The 25,244-nt window shown below is 53.1% G+C and overlaps 6 protein-coding genes and 1 non-coding gene across 7 annotated transcripts; 4 read left to right on the top strand and 3 right to left on the bottom strand.

Moving 5' to 3' along the window:
- Positions 1–1,169: 1,169 nt before the first annotated feature.
- On the bottom strand, positions 1,170–1,241 carry B0H65DRAFT_t353. The gene has a single exon. It is a non-coding gene; the product is annotated as a tRNA-Arg (tRNA).
- Positions 1,242–3,166: 1,925 nt separating this feature from the next.
- B0H65DRAFT_277154 (uncharacterized protein) lies at positions 3,167–4,775 on the bottom strand. The gene has a single exon (XM_062822830.1). The coding sequence runs from the start codon at positions 4,441–4,443 to the stop codon at positions 3,361–3,363; it is 1,083 nt and encodes a 360-aa protein (XP_062679909.1). The 5' UTR covers positions 4,444–4,775; the 3' UTR covers positions 3,167–3,360.
- Positions 4,776–7,585: 2,810 nt separating this feature from the next.
- On the top strand, positions 7,586–12,446 carry B0H65DRAFT_579103 (uncharacterized protein). The gene is made up of 4 exons (XM_062830751.1): positions 7,586–8,362; positions 8,425–8,520; positions 8,578–11,094; positions 11,179–12,446. The coding sequence occupies exons 1-4, from the start codon at positions 7,736–7,738 to the stop codon at positions 12,265–12,267; spliced, it is 4,329 nt and encodes a 1,442-aa protein (XP_062679908.1). The 5' UTR covers positions 7,586–7,735; the 3' UTR covers positions 12,268–12,446.
- Positions 12,447–13,217: 771 nt separating this feature from the next.
- On the bottom strand, positions 13,218–14,713 carry B0H65DRAFT_551362 (uncharacterized protein; the record flags this gene model as incomplete). Its single annotated transcript, XM_062829802.1, has 2 exons — positions 13,218–14,575; positions 14,644–14,713. The coding sequence occupies 2 exons, from the start codon at positions 14,711–14,713 to the stop codon at positions 13,218–13,220; spliced, it is 1,428 nt and encodes a 475-aa protein (XP_062679907.1).
- An 893-nt stretch (positions 14,714–15,606) lies between these two features.
- Positions 15,607–17,813, top strand: B0H65DRAFT_474114 (uncharacterized protein). Its single transcript, XM_062827232.1, has 2 exons — positions 15,607–16,628; positions 16,685–17,813. Exons 1-2 carry the CDS (start codon positions 15,955–15,957, stop codon positions 17,466–17,468), a joined length of 1,458 nt encoding a protein of 485 aa, XP_062679906.1. The 5' UTR covers positions 15,607–15,954; the 3' UTR covers positions 17,469–17,813.
- Positions 17,814–19,451: 1,638 nt separating this feature from the next.
- On the top strand, positions 19,452–20,508 carry B0H65DRAFT_430868 (eukaryotic translation initiation factor 6; the record flags this gene model as incomplete). The annotated part of the gene is made up of 3 exons (XM_062824907.1): positions 19,452–19,486; positions 19,690–19,848; positions 19,962–20,508. The coding sequence occupies 3 exons, from the start codon at positions 19,452–19,454 to the stop codon at positions 20,506–20,508; spliced, it is 741 nt and encodes a 246-aa protein (XP_062679905.1).
- Positions 20,509–22,974: 2,466 nt separating this feature from the next.
- On the top strand, positions 22,975–24,876 carry B0H65DRAFT_277028 (uncharacterized protein). The gene has a single exon (XM_062822828.1). The coding sequence runs from the start codon at positions 23,115–23,117 to the stop codon at positions 24,753–24,755; it is 1,641 nt and encodes a 546-aa protein (XP_062679904.1). The 5' UTR covers positions 22,975–23,114; the 3' UTR covers positions 24,756–24,876.
- Positions 24,877–25,244: the final 368 nt, after the last annotated feature.

The following is a 25,244-nucleotide window of genomic DNA, read 5'->3' as shown; positions in this document are numbered from 1 at the left end:
CACGGTTTTTCTTCTGCTCTCTGTTATTTCTTTCTTTCTTTCTTTCTTTCTTTCTTTCTTTCTTTCTTTCTTTCTTTCTTTCTTTCTTTCTTTCTTTCTTTCTTTCTTTCTTTCTTTCTTTCTTTCTTTCTTTCTTTCTTTCTTTCTTTCTTTCTTTCTTTCTTTCTTTCTTTTTCTCGGTTCGCTTGCCCGCCGCCCGCCCGCTCCCAGCTCTTGCGGACCACCTTTTTTTTCTTCTTTTCAATCGATGCCACTGATAAACGGGCACTGCCTGACGGGCAAGCTAAAAAAGAATCAATCGTGATCTGATCCGGAACCGTCGGTGACAGGTCTTTTGGTGGCTTGGCTGTCAAAATGCTCCGTGGGGCGAGGGTGTGGTCGTGGGTATGGGGGGGGCGTGCTGGCTATTAAAAAGTCTCCTGCCAGTGGCTCTGGCTTTTGGAAAGAAGTGGAAGGGACTGTGTGGTATTTTTCTTCTTTGCTTCTTTCGTGGGACATCTTTCGTCAGGGTGGTAGAAGTGGTCATTTGGCAACGGGATGCAGGCCGCTCCGGCCCGCTATGCGAACGGAGGTTGATGGCGAGGTTGATAGGCGGTGATGATGGTGGTGGTCTGAGATGATAGGAAGGTTTTTGGGAAGCAATGGCGGACAGCATGACGGGCAGGCGCGATGCTGATGAAAAGTGGTGACGAAATATGGAACAGCTTTGAATTCGAGCATTACCTTGAAGCTTTCAGACGTGCGCTCTGCACAGGAGTTCATTTTGCTAATGTATCTGCGTAATGCTGGGCTGAGGTTCTCAATTAAATGTAAATGCCAATGTGATTGGACAATATTCAGAACGTCTTCTTTCTAACGGAATATTCTTGATCAAAAATTTCATGTTCTTCAGTCAAGTTTTTTGTTTTGTGAAACTGGAAGTTCCATCACCCAATAGAAACCAAACCAGAGTATAATAGCCTACCGTGTTGAGAGGTAAAACATGCTACTACAACAATGCTGTACCTGTCTGAAGTCTTGTTCGTTAAATTAACCTATAATGTGCCCCCAGGTAGTAATTGTTCAAGGGGCATATAGCCCAGATCTAGGTCATTTACTCCAGCGGTCTTGATGTTTCTCTACAAAAAAAAAACAAAATGCAAAAAAGATCAGACGCATCCGATAATCCTCGATCCACCCAGGGGTCGAACCTGGAACCTCCTGATTCGTAGTCAGACGCTCTGCCATTGAGCCAGCGGACCGTATTGGGATGATTTGATTGGATGTTTATCCGCTCCAGTTCCTCTGTTCAAATAGGTACTTTATGGGTATTGGGCGTCCTGTCTCAAATTTCTCCCTGCAGTTGAAAGAAATTCCGTACTTCTTCAAACAACAGATGTCCAGCTTTTTGTACACTATCATTAATTCGTTTGTCACCCGGTAAGATCTACTTCCAATCGGATAACGACGATAAAGATGTAGAGAAAACAAATGGGAATAGAGAAAAGAGAAACGTACATAACAGAATGTCATTATCCCAGTATCAGTGCTCCCACTCTTTTTCTGACGGGCCACTAGCTCATCTGGAGCCCTCAGACTGGGATCCCGATCAAGCGTTAATGCACAAGGGCGAGGATCAAGACGTTCATCACGGCAAATTCTACGGTACGGCTATATCATCTACCTGCTTTGCAACTTGACAAAGGAAGAGATGAGTCAAAGAGCGGACGCACTCAAAAGAGAAGAAGAAAAAACAGAGAAAGTAAAACATACAACACCAGGTGTGATCGTCAATAGCCGTTTCAATCCGACCGCGAGCCTATGTGGTGACTGGTGACGCTCTGGTTTATCTAGGTGAGATCGAGCAAGATCAACAATTTTTTTTGGCCTACTGTCGTTGGTGGTTTCTGTTCTACTTGTCGTAAACCTCGTTCTCAGCTCAAGATCGTTCACGAATAGTAGGAGAGATATATCTCTTTCTAGGTGACGTTTCAGTAGAGTCGGGGAATGGAAGCATCCTGTGCCTTCTAATGAGCGGTAAGTTAACACTGTCACTCAGCTGTGATGACTCCCACGTCAGTCGCCGAGTGTGAAAAACTTCTGAACAGGAATGGGTAATAAAGCACTTACACACCAGCAGCTTGTTCCTGACGATGGTTGTGAAGGCGGTGGCTATATCTTGATGTTCTTCGGAATGAGCCAGTACCAGCGAGTAGATAGCCAGCCAGCTCTGGCCATATGACATGGTGACAATTGCTTTGGGCGATGAGGACACTCCTGACGTTCGACTGTGGACTATACGAAGGCTCTTAGAGGGAGATGCTAGTAGATTTGAGGATCGTCAGGATGAATATACCTCTCAAAGGGGCTGCTCGTGGTCCATATGAGGGTTGAAGAGTGAACTGATGCCGCTCCGTCGGTGATGCTGGTCCTGGAAACACCAATGCCATCTCTCAGCATCAAGCTAATCCTAGAGTAGCTCAGCCGATGCCCACGATGTCCACCGTATGGATGAAAATGTGACTTGACGAGAAGTACGAAGCTCTTCAATTACATGCCACACCATCTTTTCATTGAAAGACTCACGTCACTATCGCTGCTCAACATCGATAACGAAACTTGAACTCATGACGGAGTCTGGAACGAAGCAACCAGGTCTCATTGTGAACAACCTCCTTTTACTAACCCCAAGGGATGGCAACAACGAAGCAATCTCAGGGTGACCCACATGGCTTATAATCGACAACAATACAGATGACGGGACCGGTAGGTAAACAGTCGGGGCATCTCACTGCCACCAGAAACAACCGTTGATATCTACGTATGTTAAGCAGCACGATCCTGATTCCTTCCAAGGATGATATAGGCCCGCGTGTATAACGGAGTCCCACCAGGAGTGATCGTTGGGTACAAAGCTGTTGTCCCGTCTCACATAAGACTGTTGACAAGTTGGTATTCAGGAGAACTTGCCTGAGAAGGTTGATCTGAACCATGCTTCACCCACCGTTATACTCTCCGCGTATCATTCGATAATTGCCAGTCTAGATCGAGCAGGCGGAGGATCTGGCTCATTTGGTGTATCTCGCGGACTGGCAGGAGGACGGTTCCTCATAAGCGTCTGAAAGGCCCTGCCCAATCGCTCCCTGAACCAGAGAGCTCGTAAACCATATCCTATCCTTAGAATGACGGTAGTCCCGAGCAACGCCATAGAGCGACTATCTCGATGGTGTCTGAGCTTGAACGCAACCCGTTTCCGGTCAAGAGATCGGCATCCAGGAGAATACATCGTATGGGCCCCGACCACATCGATTGCGTCATAAACTCCAGGGCTGTATACGGTGTGCGCGCCTCACTCGACGAGTGAACTGGTGATCCGGTCACTCAGTTATCGTCCGCCGCATCTTCAGCATCGTCCACATCGCCCTCAGCGTCATCACCCAACTCCTCCTCCAAGTCATCCTCTCCACTCCCCCAATCATCATCCTCCTCTTCATCCTCATCATCCGACTCCTCCACCTTCCTCTTCTTCCCCATCCCCGGCGCCGGCGGCTTCGGCACATCATCCTTCCTAACAAAGACATAACTCCTGGCCGGCCTCTCCTCACCCTTCCAGGCGCCCTCCGCCGCCTCTCCCTTCTTGTTCTTGACGACCCCGAGCGTCCTAGCATGGTGATAGCCCGGATACACCCTGGCCTGGAACTTGAAGCTCTTCTCGACGGCCAGGTCCGAATGCCTTGCCAGATCCCTGATGTTCCACAGCGTGTAGGGCTCGCCCTCGAACAGGGTGACAATCACCGAACCGCCGGGGGCCAGCGAGAGGAAGGAGCGCTTGAAGAAGTTGACCAGCAGCTCCTGGTTGTAGCGCACCTGGCGGTTGACGTCGGTCGACTTGCCGCCGACGTGCGGGAAGTTGAAGATGATGCGGTCCATTGTGCCGGTCTGCTCGACCCGGCCCGTCTGCTTGTCTTTGGTTTTGTGGGCAAAGGGCGCCATGCGCCGCGCGTCGACGTTGTAGAGAACCTTGCAGCCGGGCACGGCAGAGATCTTGTCGACGTTGGCGCGCACGTGGGGATATTTCGTGGAGAGCTCGTCGAGGTCCTTTTCGTAGACGGTGGCGGTCAGGTTGGTGCAGTGGTGGTGCTCGACCAGGGAGGCGGCGAAGCTGAGGTCGCCATCGCCGACGAGGAGGATGTTTTCGTCGGGGCTGAAGGGTATTGTTGGATCGGAATGCTGCTTTTGCTTGTGTTGCTTCTTGGAGCCGGACGTCGAGGAAGAAGAGAGCGGGGGCGGGGCTGCGGAGGCAGCGGAGGAAGCGGAGGGCTTTGTGGATTGTTGCTTTTGTTTTTGATGTTGCGCGGGGCCGGAGCCGTGGCTCTTTTTTTGCTTCTTTGCCGGTGGACCACCACCACCTTGTTTCGCAGCCTTTGCGGCCTGAAGAAGACGACCGCCGCCCTTCTTTCCCATGTTGTCCTGTTGTCGTTGAAACACGGCACAGCAGCCTTGTTCTATACAGTACCTTCTACGTTACGCCAAGTGCGTGGATGCGGTGACCGGTCTCTGGTCCCTGGAGCAACCCCAGCTGGGGGGCAGTCGCGATGTCAAGGAAGGGAAAAAAATCCAGGGTCCGGATGGACGGAGATTGGCATGGGCGAGATTGGCTGGACGGGGAGTGCCACTGAAGACTGAGCGCGCTGTGACTCTGTGAGTGCTGAAAATTTAGTTCCCGCTTTTGTCTGGCGCTGTTCCCGTCGGTTCCATCCGGCAGGAACAGATCATGGAGTGCATGGGTCCCGCTGTGTGTGCCCCACCAGGGGCAATTCATCCACCGAGGGAAAGCCCACAGGTAAACCCTAGCAGGCGGCTCCGGGACGGGACCTGGCGGGCTGCCCTTGGCCCCACGTGAGAGGTACAGTCCAATACTGGTTTGTTTGTTAGCTCAAGACCTCGGGTCAACTTCCCTAGGCGTTTTTATATCTAATTAATTCGTTTCGTTCCATGATCAAAGCGTGATCTTACCTTGAATATGATAATTCTGATATTCAATATCTCATATTGAATCCTGTCAATGCCTTTGTAATCCGTACTCAGCTATTCAATTTGTCCTTGTGAGGTTTGGGACAATTCGGGATAGATCTCGTCCAGTACCTATACCAGGAGTAGCAAGCTAACAAACAAACCAGTATTGGACTGTAACACCACCACGACAGCACCGTTACCTCGCCGTGGTGATGGACCTTATACCGCATTTTCTCGCTCATAACGGAGATGCTCTTTCGGGGAAGGCCACACCTTATGCGGGCGTTTTGAGCTTGCTCTTAGCTGCATATGCAGCATCTTGCCAACTGGATTGGCTCATAAACCTTGCATTATCCACAGAGCATCTCCGTTATGAGTGAGAAAATGCGGTATCCCGTCGCCGCCCTAACATTATGGTGCAACAGTTGGAAAAGTTTCTGCTTTCCGAAATATTCAAGAGGTGACAAGCTGGGAGAAATTGCATATTCCGTTAGAACGAGAGGATTGGGACGAGCACCGAGTGGAAGAAAAGTCGAGACACCCAAACATATGTACGGCACGCGATGACCATATGACAGGATCGGATCTTCCTACCTCTAACGTAGTTGACCAGCCATTCGAATTCCTTCATTTTTGTGTGTTGCTCCTTTTAGTCTGGGTACTACTTGGCTTTCTCCTTGAGAGGTTGTTTCGCATGATATGAGGCTCCCTGTCAGCTGGTCCTCACCTTTGCCTCTGGGTGCGGGAAGCTATGAGCTTGACACTATCGGCTTAAGTATGTTGGCGCATAGCTTCAATGCAGCCTCGATGCTTCCACTGACGTCGTTATATAAAAAATCAGCATTTACCGCGGCGGAAGTAAAGCAACAGACAATGAGCAGAGGTGCTCCAGTTCCAACGGTGCGCTAGGTACGGTATGCATGGTGCCTACTGCAGGTCCAAATGGTATGATGGCAATCGTGCATGGAGGTTGAATAGGGGAGAAAATCACGGTGAGCCAACCGTCAACCATCGACTATAATTCTCAAAGGGGGGAACAAGATATCAACAATGTCCCAACCGTCTCATAAGATTGGAGTCTAGTCGGCTTGAATCGTCTTCAAAGAAACCAGGCAAGCTGACACTATCTACCTCTATTTTCACTCTCGATTCACTTTTGGGCTACTTGTCATTGAACATCCGCCACGCTCTGGATCCTGAAAGCGCGTTTATAGTCAACGCCACATTAGATCAGATCTTGATTAACATCCCCCGGTCTCCCCCTGAGCAGCACCAGGCAGGGACAGGATAGCACGGAAGGCTGGAAATAGCATCATCTACCGAGCTGGCCTCCTAGTCGACTGCTTTTTATTTGCAATTGTTTAGCTCGAGAAGACGGGACACCTGGCAAAGTGTGTGGTCCGCAAGTGCTGGTTCCGAAATGCACGAGGACCAGGCGTGTGAGGAGTCTTGGCAACGTTAAATTCAAGATGTGGGTCCTCCTCGTCAGGGTCACTCACTTGCAAAAATTTGAAACCATGAGGCGGTCATGATTATTGCGCTCAAAGTGCATTGGCCAATACAAGAATGAAGGGGGGATCATGAGTCTATTCAACTACCAAGGTTCTTATTGACCATATGCCCAGTCACTGCTATTGTGCTATGCCAAACCTCTATTGACATCGGTGTCGTCTGAAAAAGCCTTCACCTTGCAGTTTGGAGACTTTGAGTTTGGACCCGCTGCTGGGACCAGTTCCATTTTGGGCAGGAGACGGAAGGCTGTGATTGGCCAACACGCCGGGTAGGCCTTGGTGGGTCCCAGACCGTCCAGGTCCGTGGACCTCTCGTTGGCCAAGGAAGACAACAGCAGCCGGTCTGTGCTCAGGGCGTCCAGGTTCGTTAGTGCACCGGCCAGCCCTGCAAGTGAAGGTCTGCAGCGCCAGTGGTCCATTTGCCCTCTGCTGAATGGCTAAAAACACCTATGGGAGACGATTAGGTATTGCCCGGGCCTCGTTGTGTTGTGTGTGTGTGCAGCGAGCAGTGAGTGGTCTGTGAGGCACGGATCCATATCCAGCATCCAGCATAGAAGGTGTAGGAGTCCTTCCATCTCATCCCATCCTCAGGTTGACGACGGACTGTCTTGGTGACCAACAGCTTTTCTATTGTCAAGGTCTGGCACAATAGGACGTGGTCGACATCTTATTCACTGCCGCTGTCTTGCGAACCTGCAGACCCGAAAATTGGGCAGACCACGGTCCAGGGTACATGAACATTATTCACCCTTTCCACCAAGAGGCACCACCACCGCAGACCACATACTTCTCAACTTCTACTTTTCCCCCACCCTGCACCTTTTGCTTCCTCTTGGACAGCCTTCTTTTTTTACGACATCAGCAATTTACCTTTTGGCATTCCTTCTCTGCATTCTGGGCGTCTATTTCGACCTCCCAGTCTTCTTAGAAGCACTGCTCGCACCCTTAGCAACATACCCGCGGGGCGTATAAGGAGAAAGGATCTGAACTTACAAAAAAGTGAGGCCGGCATCCGGAACTTGGCACAACACCACAACCTCTTATACCCACGCCAAACAAACCAGCAATCACAGATACCATACGTCGGTGTCTTCTCTTCCCTCGTATAGTCGCCATCCATCATCTGGATTATTTGTTGCCGCGCTTTTCAACACACAATCAGCAGCATCAACACCACTAACCATCTCACTTTCTACTTACCTTGGCCCGCCTCACCAGTCCATGGAACCATGGACGACGCCAGCAGCTCCCAGCAGCTGGTAGATACCAGTCAATCTACCCCCAATTCACAGAATGAACCCGTCACAAGCACCATGACCCCTTCTTCCTTTTTCTCCAATGATACCCCCTCCAACAATGTCCAGCAGGCCGCTGCCGATATTGCCGCCCCATCAGCCCCCGTCCCAAAGGCAAGAGGCGGCACTCGCGGGAGGGGCCGAGGTGGCCGTGCCAGAGGCAAGGGCAGAGTTGCAAAGGCTGGCCCCAAGATAACAGCAGCAAAAGCTTCTACCACCATCAGCAAACCAGGCACTGGTCGTGGCCGCCGTCAACGGGCGTATCAATATACCAGAGCCCAGGCCGCCTATGAGCGCAACATGGAGCTTCGTTCAGCCTACAACCAACTCGCCCGCTTGGCCAAGCCCGTTCTTGACGAAATTGGTGCCCGTGAGAAAAAGGCTCTCATGGAGAACCCCAAGATGGTCGACGAAGCTCCCGAGTACCAGGAAGTCATGGGCTTCCTCGACCAGCGCCGTGATGACACCATCGCCGCCAGCGCTCGTCGTCTAGAGTTTGAGAAAGCCATGGCCCTAAACGTCTTGGAAGGGCAACGTGAGGCTATTGAAAGGTCAACAAAGGTAAGCACAGATTTCACTTTGCAATCGTCCCTCAAAGTGCAAGACACTAACCTACCTCTTAGCAACTCACGGCCGAACTATGTGAGGAATGGTACACCTCAATGCTGGCAGAGGTCGAGAGATTGGAATTTCTTCACCAGAACAAACTTCCCTTGGATGTAAGATTTTCTGCTGCCCCTTTGTCCTCGTATTTACATACTGACTGTGTTACACAGCTGCCCCCTGCTCCTTGCACGGATTACACCTATAAGGACATCTCACAAAAGCAAATGGATGAGCAGGGCAGGTTTGCCGAGCGCGACGATGAGGGCAATGAACTGCCATGCTCCGGCAAGAAGGTCAGTGAGCTCATGACCGAAGCTTATCAGATCCACTCCCACCTCTCACCCAAGCGCAAGGCCAATGGCCAGCTGGCGAGCGAACCCAACCCCAAGATGATCAAGGCCCACACATCCAGCCTTCTCGGTGGCACCGATACTATTCGGGGGAGCACACCGGAGCCCGGCTCAAAAGCTCCATCACCAGTGCCCTTCTCCCCGTCCAAGGGCGGACAGGTCCAAACCAGTTTGCTGGATCCCCCTCTTCCCAAGGGTGCTGAGGAACCGGATGAGTACTGGGTACGCCTAATCCAGCGTAAAGACAAGCGTGCCGAGTTTCACAACAACCGTATCATGGTGCCGCCCATTTTCGAATTCGAAGACGACGAGATCGGCTTCCGCGACTCAACCAACGATCCCGTCAAGGGCGCCACCAAAGCCAAGCGTGGCAGATTCTACATGACCCCGAACTCCAACTACTTTTATCTCGACCGCCGCGCGTCAGGCTGGGATTCCACCCAGGTTGAGGGCGAATTGGACGAGGAGATTGTCAAACAGTATGGGGTCCATCCCAAACTGGGCATTCCTCTGTCGTCGTCCACCAACGTTGATGAGCCCCCCATTCCTCATGTTTCTGGCTGGAAGCCTGTAGTCTTGGTTGATCCAAAGGGACAACAAGTTCATGCTTCGAGGACCATCAAGGCAGCTAGGCTGGATGCTCAAGGAAAAAAGTTTGATCTGATGAATGCTCTGCATAAGTTTTGCGAACAGGAAGGCATTTCCGACAAGGAAATCGCACCGACCAAGGAGGAGCGCGAACAGAAGAGAAGGCAAGAGCTTGAGTTGAGGGGTATCGATCCCGACCAAGATATCGAGTCTCAGATCTCCCAATCAGTTACTCCCGCTCGCGTTCCCTCGCCAGTCAACACTGCCGTCTTTGACGACTTCGTCCAAGGAGCCCTTCAGGCCGCCGCAGCTGATGAGGAGGCTGAACGGACAGCGGCGGCATCCCGGGCTCAAACTTCCAAGCCATTTGACGCTATCAGAGATGCACTTATGGACAACTCGACGCCTGTGCCGGCCCCACAACCGCCGGCCCAGCAGCCACCGGCTCAAATCCCTACTCAGGAGACGCAAGTCACGGGCTTTGCTGATACTACCAGCTTGTCCTATCTTGCTGATGTCGCTGAGAGGGAGTCACAAGAGCAGCGGTACCTAATGCAACCTTACCACCACCAAGGCATGCAGTCCGGCCCAGTACCGCCGCGCACGTATTCGGAGGCTCATCAGGAAAGTACTCCAATCGACCCATCGTTGTTGCCACCACAGTCACAGCACAACGGTGTGCCTCGAAACAGCGATTTCGAAAGGCCTCCTCAACATTACCACCATGTAGAATATCCTCGGCCAGAAGGATACGGGGTCTATCCCCATCAAGAGCCTCACCCTAATGACGGATCGAGGCCTAATGATTTTCTAAGGACGGCACTCAATCCTTCCGCGTATCCTCCGCCCCCGGAATCACATCCTGGACAATACCAGGACTACTCCATGCAGGGTCCTGCCACTGGCCGAACGCCCTTCTCCAACACGGCTTCGTCTAAAGGACTTCCAGCTTTGCGACCTATGCACGGAACGCCTGGTCCTGATGGGCAGGTCAGCCCGGTTCTCGCGCCTTCAGTCCATCCTAGCATGGTGGTATCGAATAGCGGTGCGTTCTATCCTCCGGCGCCTAACAGGCCCTTTCACAATGGTTACTCGGCGCAAGAGTCACCAGTACCTATGCAAGCGGCTGTGCATCACCCACAGGGCATGCCCATCCAACCACCACCCGGCCACGCCGAGCCGCATCCGTCTCAGATGCAGATGCATCATTATCCGATGCCGCCTCAACCCTATCAAAACGGCCCGATCCCTCTTGCGCCGGCGCCAGGTCCGATGCAGGGCCCCGTACATATCCCCGCGGCTTCTCCTTCGCCTGCGCCCGGTCCGGGTCATGCGCCGCCTATGCTCCAGCCGGCACCGCAACCACATTCGATGGCACCGATGCCTGGTCAACCGATGATGCCTACGGCCGGTAGCCCACCGCCAGGGCGTTCGCGTCCCGGAAGCTCTTCGGCACCATCTGGACCACCTCCTCCCTCCGGGGCTGCTGCCGCATCGAACAAGTACCGGAAACTCGAGCCCGCCCCGACGCCTCCTCACCGTCTCGGCTACACCGCCAACGGCCAGGAGCTACGAACCGTTCAGTTCGACTACCGCGAGGCCATCAAGGATTACACCCCGGTTGAGCCGCCCCCTAGGCATGGACCGACTCACATCCGGGGTTGGACCCATAACAATCTCAAGAAGGGCCCGGGGGCCAACAGCAACCGCCCTTCCTCATCCAAGGGCGCCGCCACCACCAGCAACGGCGTCAACGGCGCGAATACTACGAACGGAGACGGGCCAGCATCAGCACCGGCAACAACCTCAAGCATCACCGAGGAAACCTCCTAGAAAGGGGTCCCTGCCGTTGCGAAACCGTCCTCCGCCGGTCGTGCTGGCCCGTCTTCGTCGAGGGCTGTTAGCAAGACGCCCGCTGTTTTCCCGCCGCCTGTGGTTTTCCAGGCGCCTGACCCTCGGTCGCCTACTGTCTCACAAGCGCCCCCTACTCAACCAGCTGCTACTCAACCGGCTGCTTCTCACACAGCTATTGTCCCCCAGGGTCCCGCTATTCTCCCAGCGCCTTCTACCTCACAGACGCCCGTCGGTCCTAATGCGACCGTCATCCCTCAAAAGTCTGCAGTCGATTCTGAAGCACCTATCAAGCCTGTTCGAGTCGTCATAACCGCCGACAGGTCGATGTTGGTCATTTCCGCGTCTGCCATGAAGAGGTTTTACCGGAACAGGTCCCAAAGTGCCAGTTCCACTACCAGCAGTGCCAGCAGTGCCAGTGATAACAACGGCGCCAATGACGATAAGGGCTATAACGTCGTTAAAGAAGGAATTGAAGTCGCGGCCCCCACCCCCGCTCTCACTCCAGCAACGGAGGCCAGCAGCGGCTCCAGTAGCTCCACTAAGAGAAAGAGAGCATCCACATCCGAGGACTCGGGAAGTAGCCACGGCCCCAAGAGGATTAAGTTTACGAGCTCGCAAGCAGTACCTGTGTCAGCGGGCAATGATGCGTCGTCATCGTCATCGTCGGCGGAACTGCCACAGCTGCGGCCCCAGCAGCCACAACAGCAGCAGAATTCGCAACAGGAGAGCATCATAAAGGATTCAATCACAGTAGCCACCAGCAGCAGCCCGGCGGTCACCGCCAGCCCGGTTACCGCCAAGAGCAAGAGCCCAGCTAAGAGTCCAACCGCAAAGAAGACCCCGTCTAAGAGAAAGAGAGCCGCAGCAGATATCAAAGAGGAAGACGGAAGCCCAAGCCCCAAAAGGGTTAGAATCAAAAAGGAGAACGAAGAGCCGCGCCAACGTCAGCCCGTCCACAGCAATTATAGGCTTAGGAACAGGGGCGGGCCGCGGCTGAAGTTCAAGGAGAATAAGAAGGGGGAGATGGAGTTGGTTGAACTTGGGGATGATCAGGAGCCTCAGAACTGAGGAGGGAGGGGAAATACGGGAGAGAAGTTGGAGTGAGAGTTGACTTGGCTACGAAGTTATCGAATCCTCCTCACCAAGAAAGATTCCAAGGGCTACAAAACAGGCTCTACAAAGGCATCTATCTGGATATACCAACCACGACACATAACAGATTGCATTTCACATATACTCTACATTTTGCTTTACTACCCACGACAAAAGTGGAGGAGAAAGGAAAGAGAGAGAGAGGGAAGGAAGCGTATATACCACACTGCGCTGGACAGGCAGGGTTGGAAGGAGTTCGTTTTGATTGTTTGCTTTTTCTGGTTCCCTAAAGGAGTTCGGCAGCATAAAAGCATATTTCAGGGTTTGATCAAGGTTACGGAATACATACAGATTTGAGAACTAGTTGCTTTGAGAAATCATACATTGAGATACACAAATGGCTTACATGACATACATCTATGAAGTTGTTACACGGTGTTTGCTTTAATCGTGACATATGATCTTGACCGTTCTCCAAGTGACTGACGTTGATCTTACACTTGCGCTCCCGGAACTTTTTCAATACCAGAACAACATCTTTGCGAACATGGTCCAACAAGCAAGCTTTCAGCAACAAGACAGAGTAAGTAACGCCAGCCAGCCAGCCACATATGTCTGATCCTGAATTCATCCTTAAAGAATCTCCCCCGTCTGGAAGGCATGACTATGACTAGTCTAGTCTGTCTATCAAGATTTATTGCTACATAATTCATCATACATATGATCCCCGTCCGTCCGTCCGTCCGCGCAAATCCATGGAAGGAAGGATGCCATTAATCAACAACTACTGTAACCACAAAAACGCCCTGCATTGCATTTGAAGATTTCCCAAACACTCTGGACACTCCGGATCCAAGCCAAGCCAACAAAGAAGAAGAAGGAAGTAAGCCAGTGAGTGATACGCAAGTCTAAATGACTTGACCAAGTCAGACGTTACCAGCACCAGCACCGGCACCAGCACCAGCAGCGCCAGTAGAGTCAGTCGATACCCCGTTAGTTTGTTGTCCTGCCTGCAGCTGCTCAACGCCCTCCATCTGAGAGCCAGAGCCCATCCTCGACGACGACGACTCCTCGGGCTGACGTTGACGTTGACCCAGATGCTGTCCACGACCCAGCGCCGTCAAATCCACCTCCCCCCTATTCTCCTCCTGCCCCAACACCTCCGCCGCAGCATCGATAACCCCCATCGTAACCGGTAACAATCCCCTCCCCAACTCGCCCTCCCGGGGATGCAACGCATAAACATTCGCCTCCATACTCTCCCCACTAAACACCACAAAGTTCTGAACAGGCTGCTGCGTCTGTCCCAACACATTGATCACATCCTGCGCCAGTTGTCCGCCCAACACCGCCGCCACGGGGGCCAGTTCCGCCCCGACATTCTGCAGGAATGACCTCAAAAGCTCGGCGCGCAACGTCTCAGCGGGGAGGCCAAGGGCTTTGTGCTTATCGCTGCACATCTGCGTAAACGCCGCTAGAGCGGTGTGGTTGGTTAGCAGCTCGGGCCCCGTGGGAGGGACGCCGAAGGTGGAGGTGAATTGCCAGAGGGCGCGCAGGCAGCTGAGCAAAGGGGTGACGGCGCGTTTGCGGCGCGGGGAGGAGAGGATATCTTGCGGCAAGTGGGAGGCGTCGGAGGAGGCGAGGAGCCAGGTGGAGTAGAGTTCGCGTTTGGTTACCAGTTCGATTTGGGATTTCTCCTTGTTGTCGGGTTCTTTGGGGGCCACCGAGATGATGGAGCGGGTTTTGGTTTCGGGGCCGGGAGTGGAGGGGAGGTTGGAGCGCTGGCGCTCGATGACAAAGTCGTGCTCGATTAGGTCGGCGAAGAGGAAACCGTAGAGGCCGTGGCAGCCGGCGGCGTAGAATTTGCGGTTGTGGATGCGGGTCGCCGTGTTGATGACGTTGAGGGTGTCGGCGTCGAGGTCGGTGGCGATGACGATGTCGAAGGACGAGTAGAAGGACGAGTGCTTGGTCCGGATGTCGTCCGTGTCGACCACGACCTTGACGCGCGGGTTGAGACGCTGGAGCGCGGCGCTGGCGGCTACGGCGCGGTTTTGGCCGAGGTGGCCGTCTTCGGCGGACAGGAAGAATTGCGCGCCTAGGTCGGCTTCGGAGACGACGGCGTGGTCGTTGATGGTTAGGGAGCCGATGCCTGCTAGGACGAGGTTCTTGGCGATCTCGTTGGCGAGGGCTTTCATGGTGATGAGAAGGATGTTGGCGGAGCGGATCTTCTCTTGGGCTTTCATGCCCCAGAGACGGATTTGCCGGTCATAGAGGGCGATCTCATCTGTTGAAGGGGTTAGATTCCGTGACCTATTTTGTAGCGAAAGGGTAGACACTTGCCTGCGCTGATACCAGCAGCCGAGTGGGAAGCCTCTTGACCCGATCCGTTGGTCTCGGTGGCTTGGGTGGTTGTGGTAGTCATGATGGGCAAACGACTCTGATGGTGACAGTGTGGTTGTTGTGATCAGGAACGAAAACGACCTCTTATATTTTGCGCCAAGTGATATTTGCGCTTTTGGTTGTTGGTGGTGAGGTTGAGGTGAGAGGTGAATGTTGGGGAACTGGACCGAGAACTGAACCTGAAAAAGCGGCGGAAATTTGCCTTCCTAAAATGCCAAGAGAGCAGTTAGTTTTTGGGATCAGGAGTAGATTTTGAGATCATGAATACCAGTGCACCTACCGTACTAGTACTTTGATCTCAAGGTCTTGGTGGTGAATGGCGTTGACGAGGTTGAGACGCGTGGTGCAAAAGTGGTAGAGGCCTGTGCAGGGCATTTCGGCGGTATTACTGTGTACTGCGGTTATGCGCACTATTTCCAGTACCAAACTGAGTAATGTTTGAAATTCCGTAAGATCGAAACAACGGCAAACACTTGAAGTATTAAGTATTTTCGGTAAGGATCATACAAACGCCACCCATTAGGTATATCAAGCTTGAAATCCAACAATCAAGGCAACTTTGAAACGAGGAGAAGAACGGAATGCACTTTGTGGTTTGGTTGGGGACATGGGGTCACACCCGTGAACGCACGTATCGTAGATCCCGATGACATGACGCCAGTTAAAGTGGTACCGCCCAGTCGCTATCTTCCTCTAGCTTCACGAGGTACATACTAATAATTACACTCCCACAACGTCAGTGAAGGATGCCCAGCCAGCCTAGGTTCTCGGTGGATATTCATATGGATGGCGTTGGCTTGCCCAGCTGGTCGACTCCTTTCGTCTCAAGGCGTCCCGTGCAACGTCTTGTCCCAGTCGGGTCCTATTCTTCCTTTTACCCCTCCGCCTGCCCCCCCTGGTCTTTGTGCCCTCAAGGTTCATGGTAAGTTGCCCTTTCTGACGTTCGCTTCCACGGCCCCCATCCAAACATATCGCCGCGTTATCACCTGCCATCTCTGCGCCTTCGACACGCACTGGCACCTTACCACATCTTACTAACATTCTTCTCTCATATCGTAGTCCGACAGTCGACCTCCAAGGCCGCCTTGGGATTCGGAATCTCACGAAAACCACGCCCAACCCGATGCTCCCCCGCCGAGATCTCCCACAGCGATATCCCGAGAACGATTTGAGGCTCTAGAGAGATTTCACCACAGCATCGACCGCATCAGTCGCAACCTAGCTCTCGAACAGGCTGCCTCTAGAGTGCTCGCTCGGTCCAGGATGTCCTCCGGCTCTGACCGGTCCCTTCGCCGGAGATTTAACCAGGATTCTCAACCGTCTAGCAGCTTCTTGCCGCCTGCCGTCCCAAGTTCAAGTTCTTCGACCCCTACACCACCCTTGCTTCCGTCACTTCGTTCGCTTGGATCAAGACTGCGACCCGGCATGTCGACGCCCGGAGGCCAAAACGGCCGCCCCCGCCCTTCCCGTTATTGGCCCTCTGACCGAGCAATGGAGTTGCACCGAACTCACATGAACGCTGTTAGGGACCGCAGGTATGCGACGCTCGGGGAGCTTCAAGACTCGTCCAGCTCTTCTCAACCCTCGCCCTTCGGTACGGGCACCCCTCCTGAAGATGTCCAAGGAATAGAAAACTATCGGCGCGCAAAACGACGGAAGCTGGATTCCGACAAGGTGTCGCCAAGTTATAAAAGCGTTCTGTATGGCAAATACGGTCAGGTGGAACCGGGTCCGCTCCTTTTGGAGATCGTTAGCTGTGACGGCGGCTTGTTCAGGGACGGTCGGGCCTATGTGGCGGAGAATATCCTGAAAGACGACGCTTCGGTTTACTGCACAAGGACGAACCGGTGCAATATCATACTACGACACCAAGGTGGTACTGTCTTCAGTTTGAAAGAGTTGGTGATCAAAGCGCCTGGCTCACATTACTCTCAACCGTATGTGTTGTCCCCTGTCGGTTGTCTTTCGAGTGGCCTTGCTGACCGTTCTATAGAGTCCGAGAGGGGATGGTGTTCGTCTCGATGGAACATGATGATCTGTTGAAACGTACATCGCAATATCAAATCCAGTATGAACAGCCTGCGAATCCACGACCCCGCGCATCTCGCGATACTCCAACGATATACTCGGTTCGACACGACGATGATGGCCGGATTTACCCCTCGAGGTATCGACGCGATTACATATCAGATCTGATCAACACCATAGATGATGACGATGACGATGATGAAGACCAAGCAACAGCTGCGCTACCTCCAGAGTTTTCGGCCGCAGCCCAACCCTTCAATGTTACGACCGAATGCAGTGACGATGAAAGCGAAGGAGACGAGAATCACGTACGCCGTAGGCGAACCCCCAACAGGATTGGTGCTTTGCCTTTCGAGAGCGACAGTAGTGACGATGGAAGGGACCCATGGAATCCCACCTCTTTGGACTGGCCGAATGATATCACTCGTGCGCAACACTCTGCTAGTTGGCGCAACGAGTACGACACGGCAACCCCAGAACTGGAGCGAGCTCGAGAAGCCTCACAGGTGGCTACGCAGGAGGCGGTACGAGCCGTTGGCGGAGCGCTCATGTCTCCTCTGGCTCAGTTCTACATTGAGAAGGACAAGAACAAGTGTACCATCAAGTTCAACCCGCCGGTGAGCGCGCGGTACATCTTGCTCAAGATGTGGAGTCCACATCCAGATCCTCTCAAGAACATTGATATTCAGGGGGTTATTGCGAAGGGATTTGCTGGTCCACAGCTATTTCCAGCTCAAACGCTGCAATGAGAGGTCAAAGAAGGATCGGTTCTTGCAAAGCATGCATTATCCGGTATAACGGTCAGCAATATGAATGTTCGAGTCGTTCCGAACCAGACGGAGCTTCAACGGATCAGGGTCTGACGGTCAGCCCGGGGCAAGGGAGTTTGGAGTTTTGGTTATGATGCATCTTGTTCAAAGGCGTCGGCTTCATGGTACTTACCTCAACCAGATGTTTCCCCAGTCGTACGTGACTCCAGAAGCGCGTATCTTATAGACTAGTGTTCGGGGAGGCCAGCAAGCTGTCCTCAACCCTTCCCTGAGGGTGTAAGGCTGGATCCTGGGTTGTGGCCCGTACAGAGCTGGATTCTAGGGTGGTCCGTACAAATGGTCCGTATACCCACCCGCGCCCAACATGCCTCCCAGAGCCGCCAGGACTTCGTCTTCCTCTCGGTGCACCTTGCGGGCACCTCGCGGGAGAGCGGTAGTCCGGGCGGCTTTGGGAGGCATGTTGGGCGCGGGCGTAATATTCGATAATGTTCATAGTTTTCGGTGGAGTGGAAAGAAGATTTTACGCGAGGCTCACGGGTTGAAAGCAGTCCTTAACAGTAATTGCACAATAAATGTCAGGCCTAACAATTCTTTTTGCGGACAGTTTGCGGGAAAAACGGTCCGTACAGTAGCGAGATATTAGTGCGTGCGGGGTTCTGTATGGGGACCGCCCGCGAAAAGCAATAACACCCTACCCGGACTTTTTTGGGGGTAAGCTGCTATGTATATATAGAGAAGGCAACTGCATACTCGTCTGGGCTAGAAACGCCTCTCAGACCCATTGCTGCGCAATGGGTCTGGTGCATGGATTCACGAAAGTGAATGGATTCCCGAAAAAATTTAGGTACATGGCCAACCTTACAATTTTGTTAGCAAATTAATATATATCCGTTTTTTTATATACCTACTATAAGCAATCCTAACTTACACGACCATATGAATCTATCATGAACTGCTAAAATGTTCAATTCTACGTTCTAGGAGCAGTTAATATAAAGGCATTTTAACGTTTAATATCAAATGAAGTAACCAATATAAAACTTTAATTAGCTAGCGCGCGCTGTACATTAGTTTTTTTTTTTGCCTCCCCATGCCGTTATGAAATGGGTACATATCGCACAAATTCATGCGGATATTCACCGATTTTCCTTTGCTTCGCTCATGACTGAAGATGATGATCCGGTCCCTTTATAACACTCTGGTCGTTCTCATCGTTATTCTGTAGCGACATGGATTGAGGAGGCCGAATCGTGACTTTGTGGGTTAGGGTTCAGTATGAGCTGAGCGAACCAGTCCAACAAAGATGGTCAAAATGAATGAATCTCTGTCTCGACTTCTAGCATCTCAACCGCCAGGATCCTGTGATATTATACAACACTATCCGCAGCACAACTTCTTCATTAAAGTTTCCATTGGGCGAGCTTCCATCCCGCTGTAGCACTGGAGTCGCCCGTCGAGTAGTGGGCTGTGTGGCAAGCCTTTTGCCATCCCGAGGGTGGCTAGTACTGCTAGTGTAGCCTTACCAAGACTGCTCTGATTTGTCTGAGTCACCGGTGATGGAAAATGAAATTGCATGCAAGTGGAATGCCGACAAACTCCTCAATGGCAAAATGGAAGGGTTTGAGAAAAGAGGTTGGGTTGGTAAGCCGCATGTATGCTTGTCTTGTTGAAGGTACTTGTATATATGTAAGGGTCTTGGTACCCGCTGCCCCAAAAGCTGGTTGCTAGAAACCGCAGTCCAGATTCCAGATTTGATAGCGCCCCACTTCTCACCTAGCCCAGTCGCTATCAGATTATATTTTCCTTCCATCGCCCACCCCACCAGTCGTCATTCGCAAAGCAGCAAACAGCATTCTATACCTTCTGTCGCATAAACTCAATCTATCCGTCTCTCTCGGATTACCACTTCACCACCAAGCAAAGGAAGATCACCAGCAGCACTACACGAGAAAACCCGAAGCCATGGCTGTCCGCGCCCAGTTCGAGAACTCCAACGAGTAAGTTTTCGCTTGGCCTCCACGTCCCAAGATGGAATTGCGATGCGAAAATCGAAAATCTGCCCCGCCCGCCACCGACAACGACATCAATACCATGCTTAACACCGCGACAGCAAGGCGACTCTGAATCGGAATGGGGAGCGGAGGGTGGTCATACGGGATATCAAGTAACAGATGTGCTGACATTGTCTGTTTTCTCACAGGGTTGGAGTCTTTTCCACACTTACAAACTCTTACGCTTTGGTTGCCGTCGGTGCCAGCGAGAACTTTTACAGCGTCTTCGAGGCCGAGCTTCAAGATGTTATCCCTATCTGCAGAACCACCATTGCCGGCACAAGGATTATCGGTCGCCTAACAGCTGGGTATGCGCTCTTCCCTTTCCATTTTTGTCCAACTCTCAAGTCCCAGCTCTGGGAGCGCAAAATCAGAATGGGAATATGGATATCGGTAAGCTAACCATGACCAAAAAAAACAGTAACCGCAAAGGTCTCCTCGTCCCCACCAGCACAAGCGACCAGGAACTGCAACATCTGCGCAACAGTCTCCCCGACGACGTGCGCATACAACGTATCGAGGAGCGCCTGTCGGCCCTGGGCAACGTGATCGTGTGCAACGACCACACGGCGCTGATCCACCCGGATCTGGAGCGTGAAACCGAAGAGATCATTGCCGACGTGCTCGGCGTCGAGGTGTTCCGCCAGACCATTGCCGACAACGTGCTCGTCGGCAGCTACATGGCGCTCAGCAACCAGGGCGGCCTCGTCCACCCCAAGACCAGCATCCAGGACCAGGACGAGCTCAGCTCCCTGCTCCAGGTACCGCTGGTGGCCGGCTCCATCAACAGAGGTTCCAACGTCATCGGCGGCGGCATGGTGGTCAACGACTGGATGGCCGTCACCGGCCTCGACACCACGGCGCCCGAGCTTAGTGTTATCGAGAGCGTGTTCAGGTTAGGAGAGGGTGCCGCGCCCGGCCAGATCAACTCCAGCCTCAAGGATACCATGGTCGAGTCTTTCTACTAAATCCATTGGTTTTTTCCTTCCTTTTGTGTGCTTGTTTTGGAGTTGGTTTTTTTTGTGCTTGGTAGGCAAGGGGAAAGGGGAGGCAATGTGAAGAGGGGAGGGAGCGGGGGCGAGAGATGGATGTGTAGGAGGCGGGATTCTTGTCAGGTATACCTAACGACAATGGGTCGTTTCTGACATGCATGCTCAAGCGTGAGCAAAAAGGGCGATTTTTCTTCCAACGAATGGTTCCTATGAATGGCGTTTTGCGTGAGGATATGGATGTGTGTGAGGATGAGCCCGGTTGTGGCTCGGCACGGATTGCCAGACTCCCTAGATTTCGGGAGTGCTGACTGGACTGAAAACAGCTCCATATTGACATTATCATTACCTTGAAGAATGATCACGAAGTATTGCTATGCTTCGGAATTATCAAAGCGGCCACTCCTCAATGAAGTGCAGCAACTTGGCGATACAGCTAGAGCTGCCGCATCACGCTCAGAACCGTTTGTATATCAGGGGAGAAAACGACTAAACGCCAAACACTTGTCATTGACAAGCCGGAGAAGACGTTTGAGTTCAATTTGGCCCCGGAGGACCGATGCAATCATCATCGAGATACAGCAAAGGGGTCAATGTCTCTTGGGAAGAGGATCAAGGCATCTCTTCAAGGGTTAGGGTTAGTCTGGGAGTTTCTTCGAACTTCTCACCCTGAAGAGATTCTGGATTGTCTTCTCCCTTTTTGTGATCTTCAAACCCAAGAGCAAATGTAAATCCAGACACCAAGCGAGATGCCCCTGAAGATAGTATCATAGTCTCCAACAAGGATTATCACAACCGCTTCTACGAAATCGACACAAGGCTGAAGAGAAGCAGCCAAGCAGCATGTAAGCGGTACGTACCAACCACACCCAGCGGGCGGGCGGTGATGCAGTGTTTCATCATGATGCACGATGATGTGGTTGTCCGTTTCGGGGGACTCGTGGGACCCAGCATTCGTCAACATTTTGATACATATGCATAGAATGGAGGCGTGGGAGGAGGCTATAAAATGCGTATAATACCACGAGTCCAAATCCACGAGTCCACGACAGCATGGCAGGCATGGCTACGTATGATGTCTGTCTACCTCTAGAATCCTGCTTCTTCTGGGGATGTCTTCTCGTGACGATCGTTCCGAGATATGCTGTGTGTACATAGTGGACTGCTTGTGAGTGGAAATGCCAGTTGGATGAAACTCGTCAATTTGAACATTTTGTCGATTTCTGGGGCCGATGAAATTGCACAGACCCACGACGGGACCGTCTGATACTCGGCAGGTCCGATTCAACTTTCCGCAACAGCCCACGTGGGCATAGGGCGGCACAATGTTGAAGATAAAATGAAAAGCTGTAAGCATATGGGAAAACTGCCCAAGCAATGGAAACACCGTGAGGATTGTTTTTGAGGAAAGAATCGTAGAAAAATGCTCAGAAATAATGAAGTCTTCAAAATGCGGTGATGGTGCACAAGTTACAATGCACTTGCTTTTTTGCCAAGTGCGTGCCAAGTGCGTGCCACGGTGCCGCAGTCCGCAGTGCCGGGGCCGGACCAATCGGCGGGATCCTTGTCGGTTCTGCAGACGTCAGGTTGCCAAGGCTTCGAAAAAGAAGGTTGGGAATCTCTAGCTTCTTCACGACCCCGGAAAACGGAAAAGAGAACAGGAAGGGTTAGCGAACCCCTGGAGTTCATTGAAAGGTGCGTCCGCCTTGGCTGTGTCTCCTATCCCGCGATCCCTGTTGCGGACGGTGGTGGCCCCCATTCAGTGGTGGTGGACTGGTGGGTGTGGTGGTGCCGCCGCGTGCGCGCAATCACCAAAAAAAGGGGAGAACGGGACCTCGCTTCGGTTCAAACTTCTCCAGACCGTTGGACCTTGTTTAGGTTTTTTTTTCTTCGGGTCTACCCCTTGATATTTTCCCTTGGTTTCGATTCTTGAATGGCTTTGGTTATCGACAAATTCTTTTCCTCTATCACCGTCCAGGTTCGACTCCCATTTCACCCAACCCGCCTGTTCGGACGATAGCATCTGATCTCGTGCGCCTACATCGGTCTACACCTCTCCGGAGCAATATATCGGTCAAGACTTTGGACCCCTGAAATGAGCGCATGAGACCACGGCACGCCAGCATAAACTACTCTTCGCCCCGTCCACCTCCGCACATCTTCGAAGCCCGACTCGAGTTCACCTTCGACGCAAGGAACTCCCCCTCTTGGAAACAAAAACACGACTTAGGATCCCCGCCACCAATTGCCACCGATTCCACCTCAACTACACACCGTGGAAGCTGTGGAAGCTTGTTGCATTCCATTGTCCTGCTTTGGCGTCGAAACTGGCATCAGTCCCAGAGATCATCCACATATTGTACACATTGGCCCTCCGTATTCCTAGAATAATACGGCGGTAGAGGAGCCGGACATTCGGTCGCCTGGACTTAAAAGAAACACTCCGGCCCCGCCAAACAAAACAATAACCCGGCCGGCCAGACCAACAACGGCTAGATTCGCCTACCAGGGACTACCAGGGGAGACACAGGAGAAAACACACGGGACCTCCAGGGATACTGCGGCATTCCAAACCTTACTGCATCATGCCCCTTAGACCCAATCCTGCTCTGCCCCCCTCGCAGCCAGCAAGAGACTTACCGCCTCCCCAACGCCCCATTGCACGTCCAACACCTCCTCCCAAAGCCCTAGCCCTGCGAGGATCTCTGGACAAGATCAGATCCGTCAGTTCAGAGCACAACGTCGTCCCCCCAAGAGTACCTGAGAAGCCGCGCGTAGTTCCCACTCCACCGCCTCGCCCAGCCTCGACCATCATCGTCCCAGCCCCCTCCTTCCCCCCCTTGCAAGAGTACCACAGCGGCTTTTCCGAGCAAGACGCTGAGTCGGGCTCGGGTCCTAACAAACATCGCCGCGGGAACTCGTTCCCCAACCTGATCGCCCTCACCTTCGGCACCGGAAACCAGCCCGCCTCCTCCTCGGAGCAACCGGACAGTTCCCAAGGAGGGTTTGCCGACTGGCTCAACAGCTCGGGCTCGGCAGCAGCAGAAGCATTGGGAATGGCTCCCACCTTAACAGCCCGCAGCACCAAGGCGGCGGATGGTCAGTCCCTGACCGGCTCCGTTCGCGACGGCGACACCTCCATGGACAAGACGCCCACAAGGTCGCGTAGAAGCGGGACCAACGCCAGCCAGTTCAGCAACCGCAGCAGCATGCATGAGCCATCCACGCCCAAGGGCAACGTCACCTCCCGGCTCATATCGGCCATCACGCATAAGTTCACGCCGGGCCCGGCGCCCTCCGGCCCGGCCGTCGACGACGAGCTCTGCAACCTCGACATCGAGGCCGCCCTGTTCCCTCCCAACGGGGCTGCCCCCACCGCTGACACCTCCTCCTCGGCCGCCTACAAGAACCTGCAGGCCAACGCCATCGGGCTGCTTACCAAGATGCAAGCCGCCTACCGCGAGCGCGTGATCGCCGTCCGCGACCTGGAAGCCGAGAAGTCCGCCCAGCGCGATGAGATCGAAGCAGCCGAGACGCGCGCCCAGCACCTGAAGATGCAGCTCGAGGGCATGGCGCGCAAGGCTTCAGAGCACGAGCAGGCCATCCAGAAGCTGATGGACGAGGTCGCCTTCGAGCGCAGCAAGTTCCGTCCCGTCCCGCAGCGCACGTCGACCATCATGTCCGAGTGCAGCGTCGTGTCGGAGGACCTCGGCGTCGACGCCGACTACCAAGCCCGGCGCAAGTGGCGCGAGAGCACCAGCACCATCAAGACGGACTACTCGTACTCGACCGACACCGACAGCGTCGCCGAGAGCGAGAGCGTGTTCTCCGCGCGGTGCCGCAGCCCCATCATTCCTGGTGGCGGTTTTGATGGTACCATGAGCATCGTCAACAGCCCCGCCCCGTCGGTAACGGCGTCGGCGTCAGCCCTGCAGCGGAACATAAGCGTCACCAACAAGAGAAGATCCATGGGCCCCCCTCCCCCGGTCCCGACCACGCCCAAGCCCAAGATCGTGGGCACCCAGATGAGCGCGTTCCAGAAGATCATCAGGGGCATCGCGCCCGGCTCGGAGGGCTGCATGAACTGCAAGGGCCAGGACGCCAGCATGGCCTGGGACACGGTCGGCTTGCTGCGTGACGAGAACAGGCACCTGAAGGAGCGCGTGGGCGAGTTGGAGGTGGCGGTCGAGGGATGTTTGGATTTGATCAATGGCATCGGCTTGTAAAAGCTGTTGTCGTTTCCCTCCAGTTGATGTGGCGTTTCAAGGGCTTTTATGACTTTGCCTTTTGGCTTTTGTTTTTGCTTTTTTTTTTTGAGTAATGGCCGTGGATGACAACAACATTTAGCATGACCTAGCCACCGCGGGCTAGACTCTGGGTTTTGTTTCTTTTTTGCATTGTGTGTGTCTGTGGGTTCCGTTGAAACAGATACCATTTCGTTAAATGCTAAGATGATAGATATACCAGAATGGGGGGGTTGGCACTAGGTAGTTCGGGAGGGTTTTCAAGGGAGGAGAGAGAGAGAAAGGGTTTTTATGATGTCGGGATGAAGTGGACAATGAGGAGACCGATCAAGGTCAACACAGAAGCATGTAAAAAGACAGATAATGTATATAAAAGTGCTGGGTTCCCTTTCTAAATTCACTGTTTGATGTTTATAGGTACAAAGATGTCTACTTATACCCCCTGGTGGCAAGCATGTCTAACGTTACGGC

Source organism: Neurospora tetraspora, assembly GCF_033439725.1.
Source record: "Neurospora tetraspora strain CBS 560.94 chromosome Unknown B0H65scaffold_6, whole genome shotgun sequence".
Classification (NCBI taxonomy): Eukaryota; Fungi; Ascomycota; class Sordariomycetes; order Sordariales; family Sordariaceae; genus Neurospora; species Neurospora tetraspora.
The sequence above is the reverse complement of the archived record's forward strand: the minus strand, read 5'-3'. Positions and strand labels throughout refer to the sequence as shown.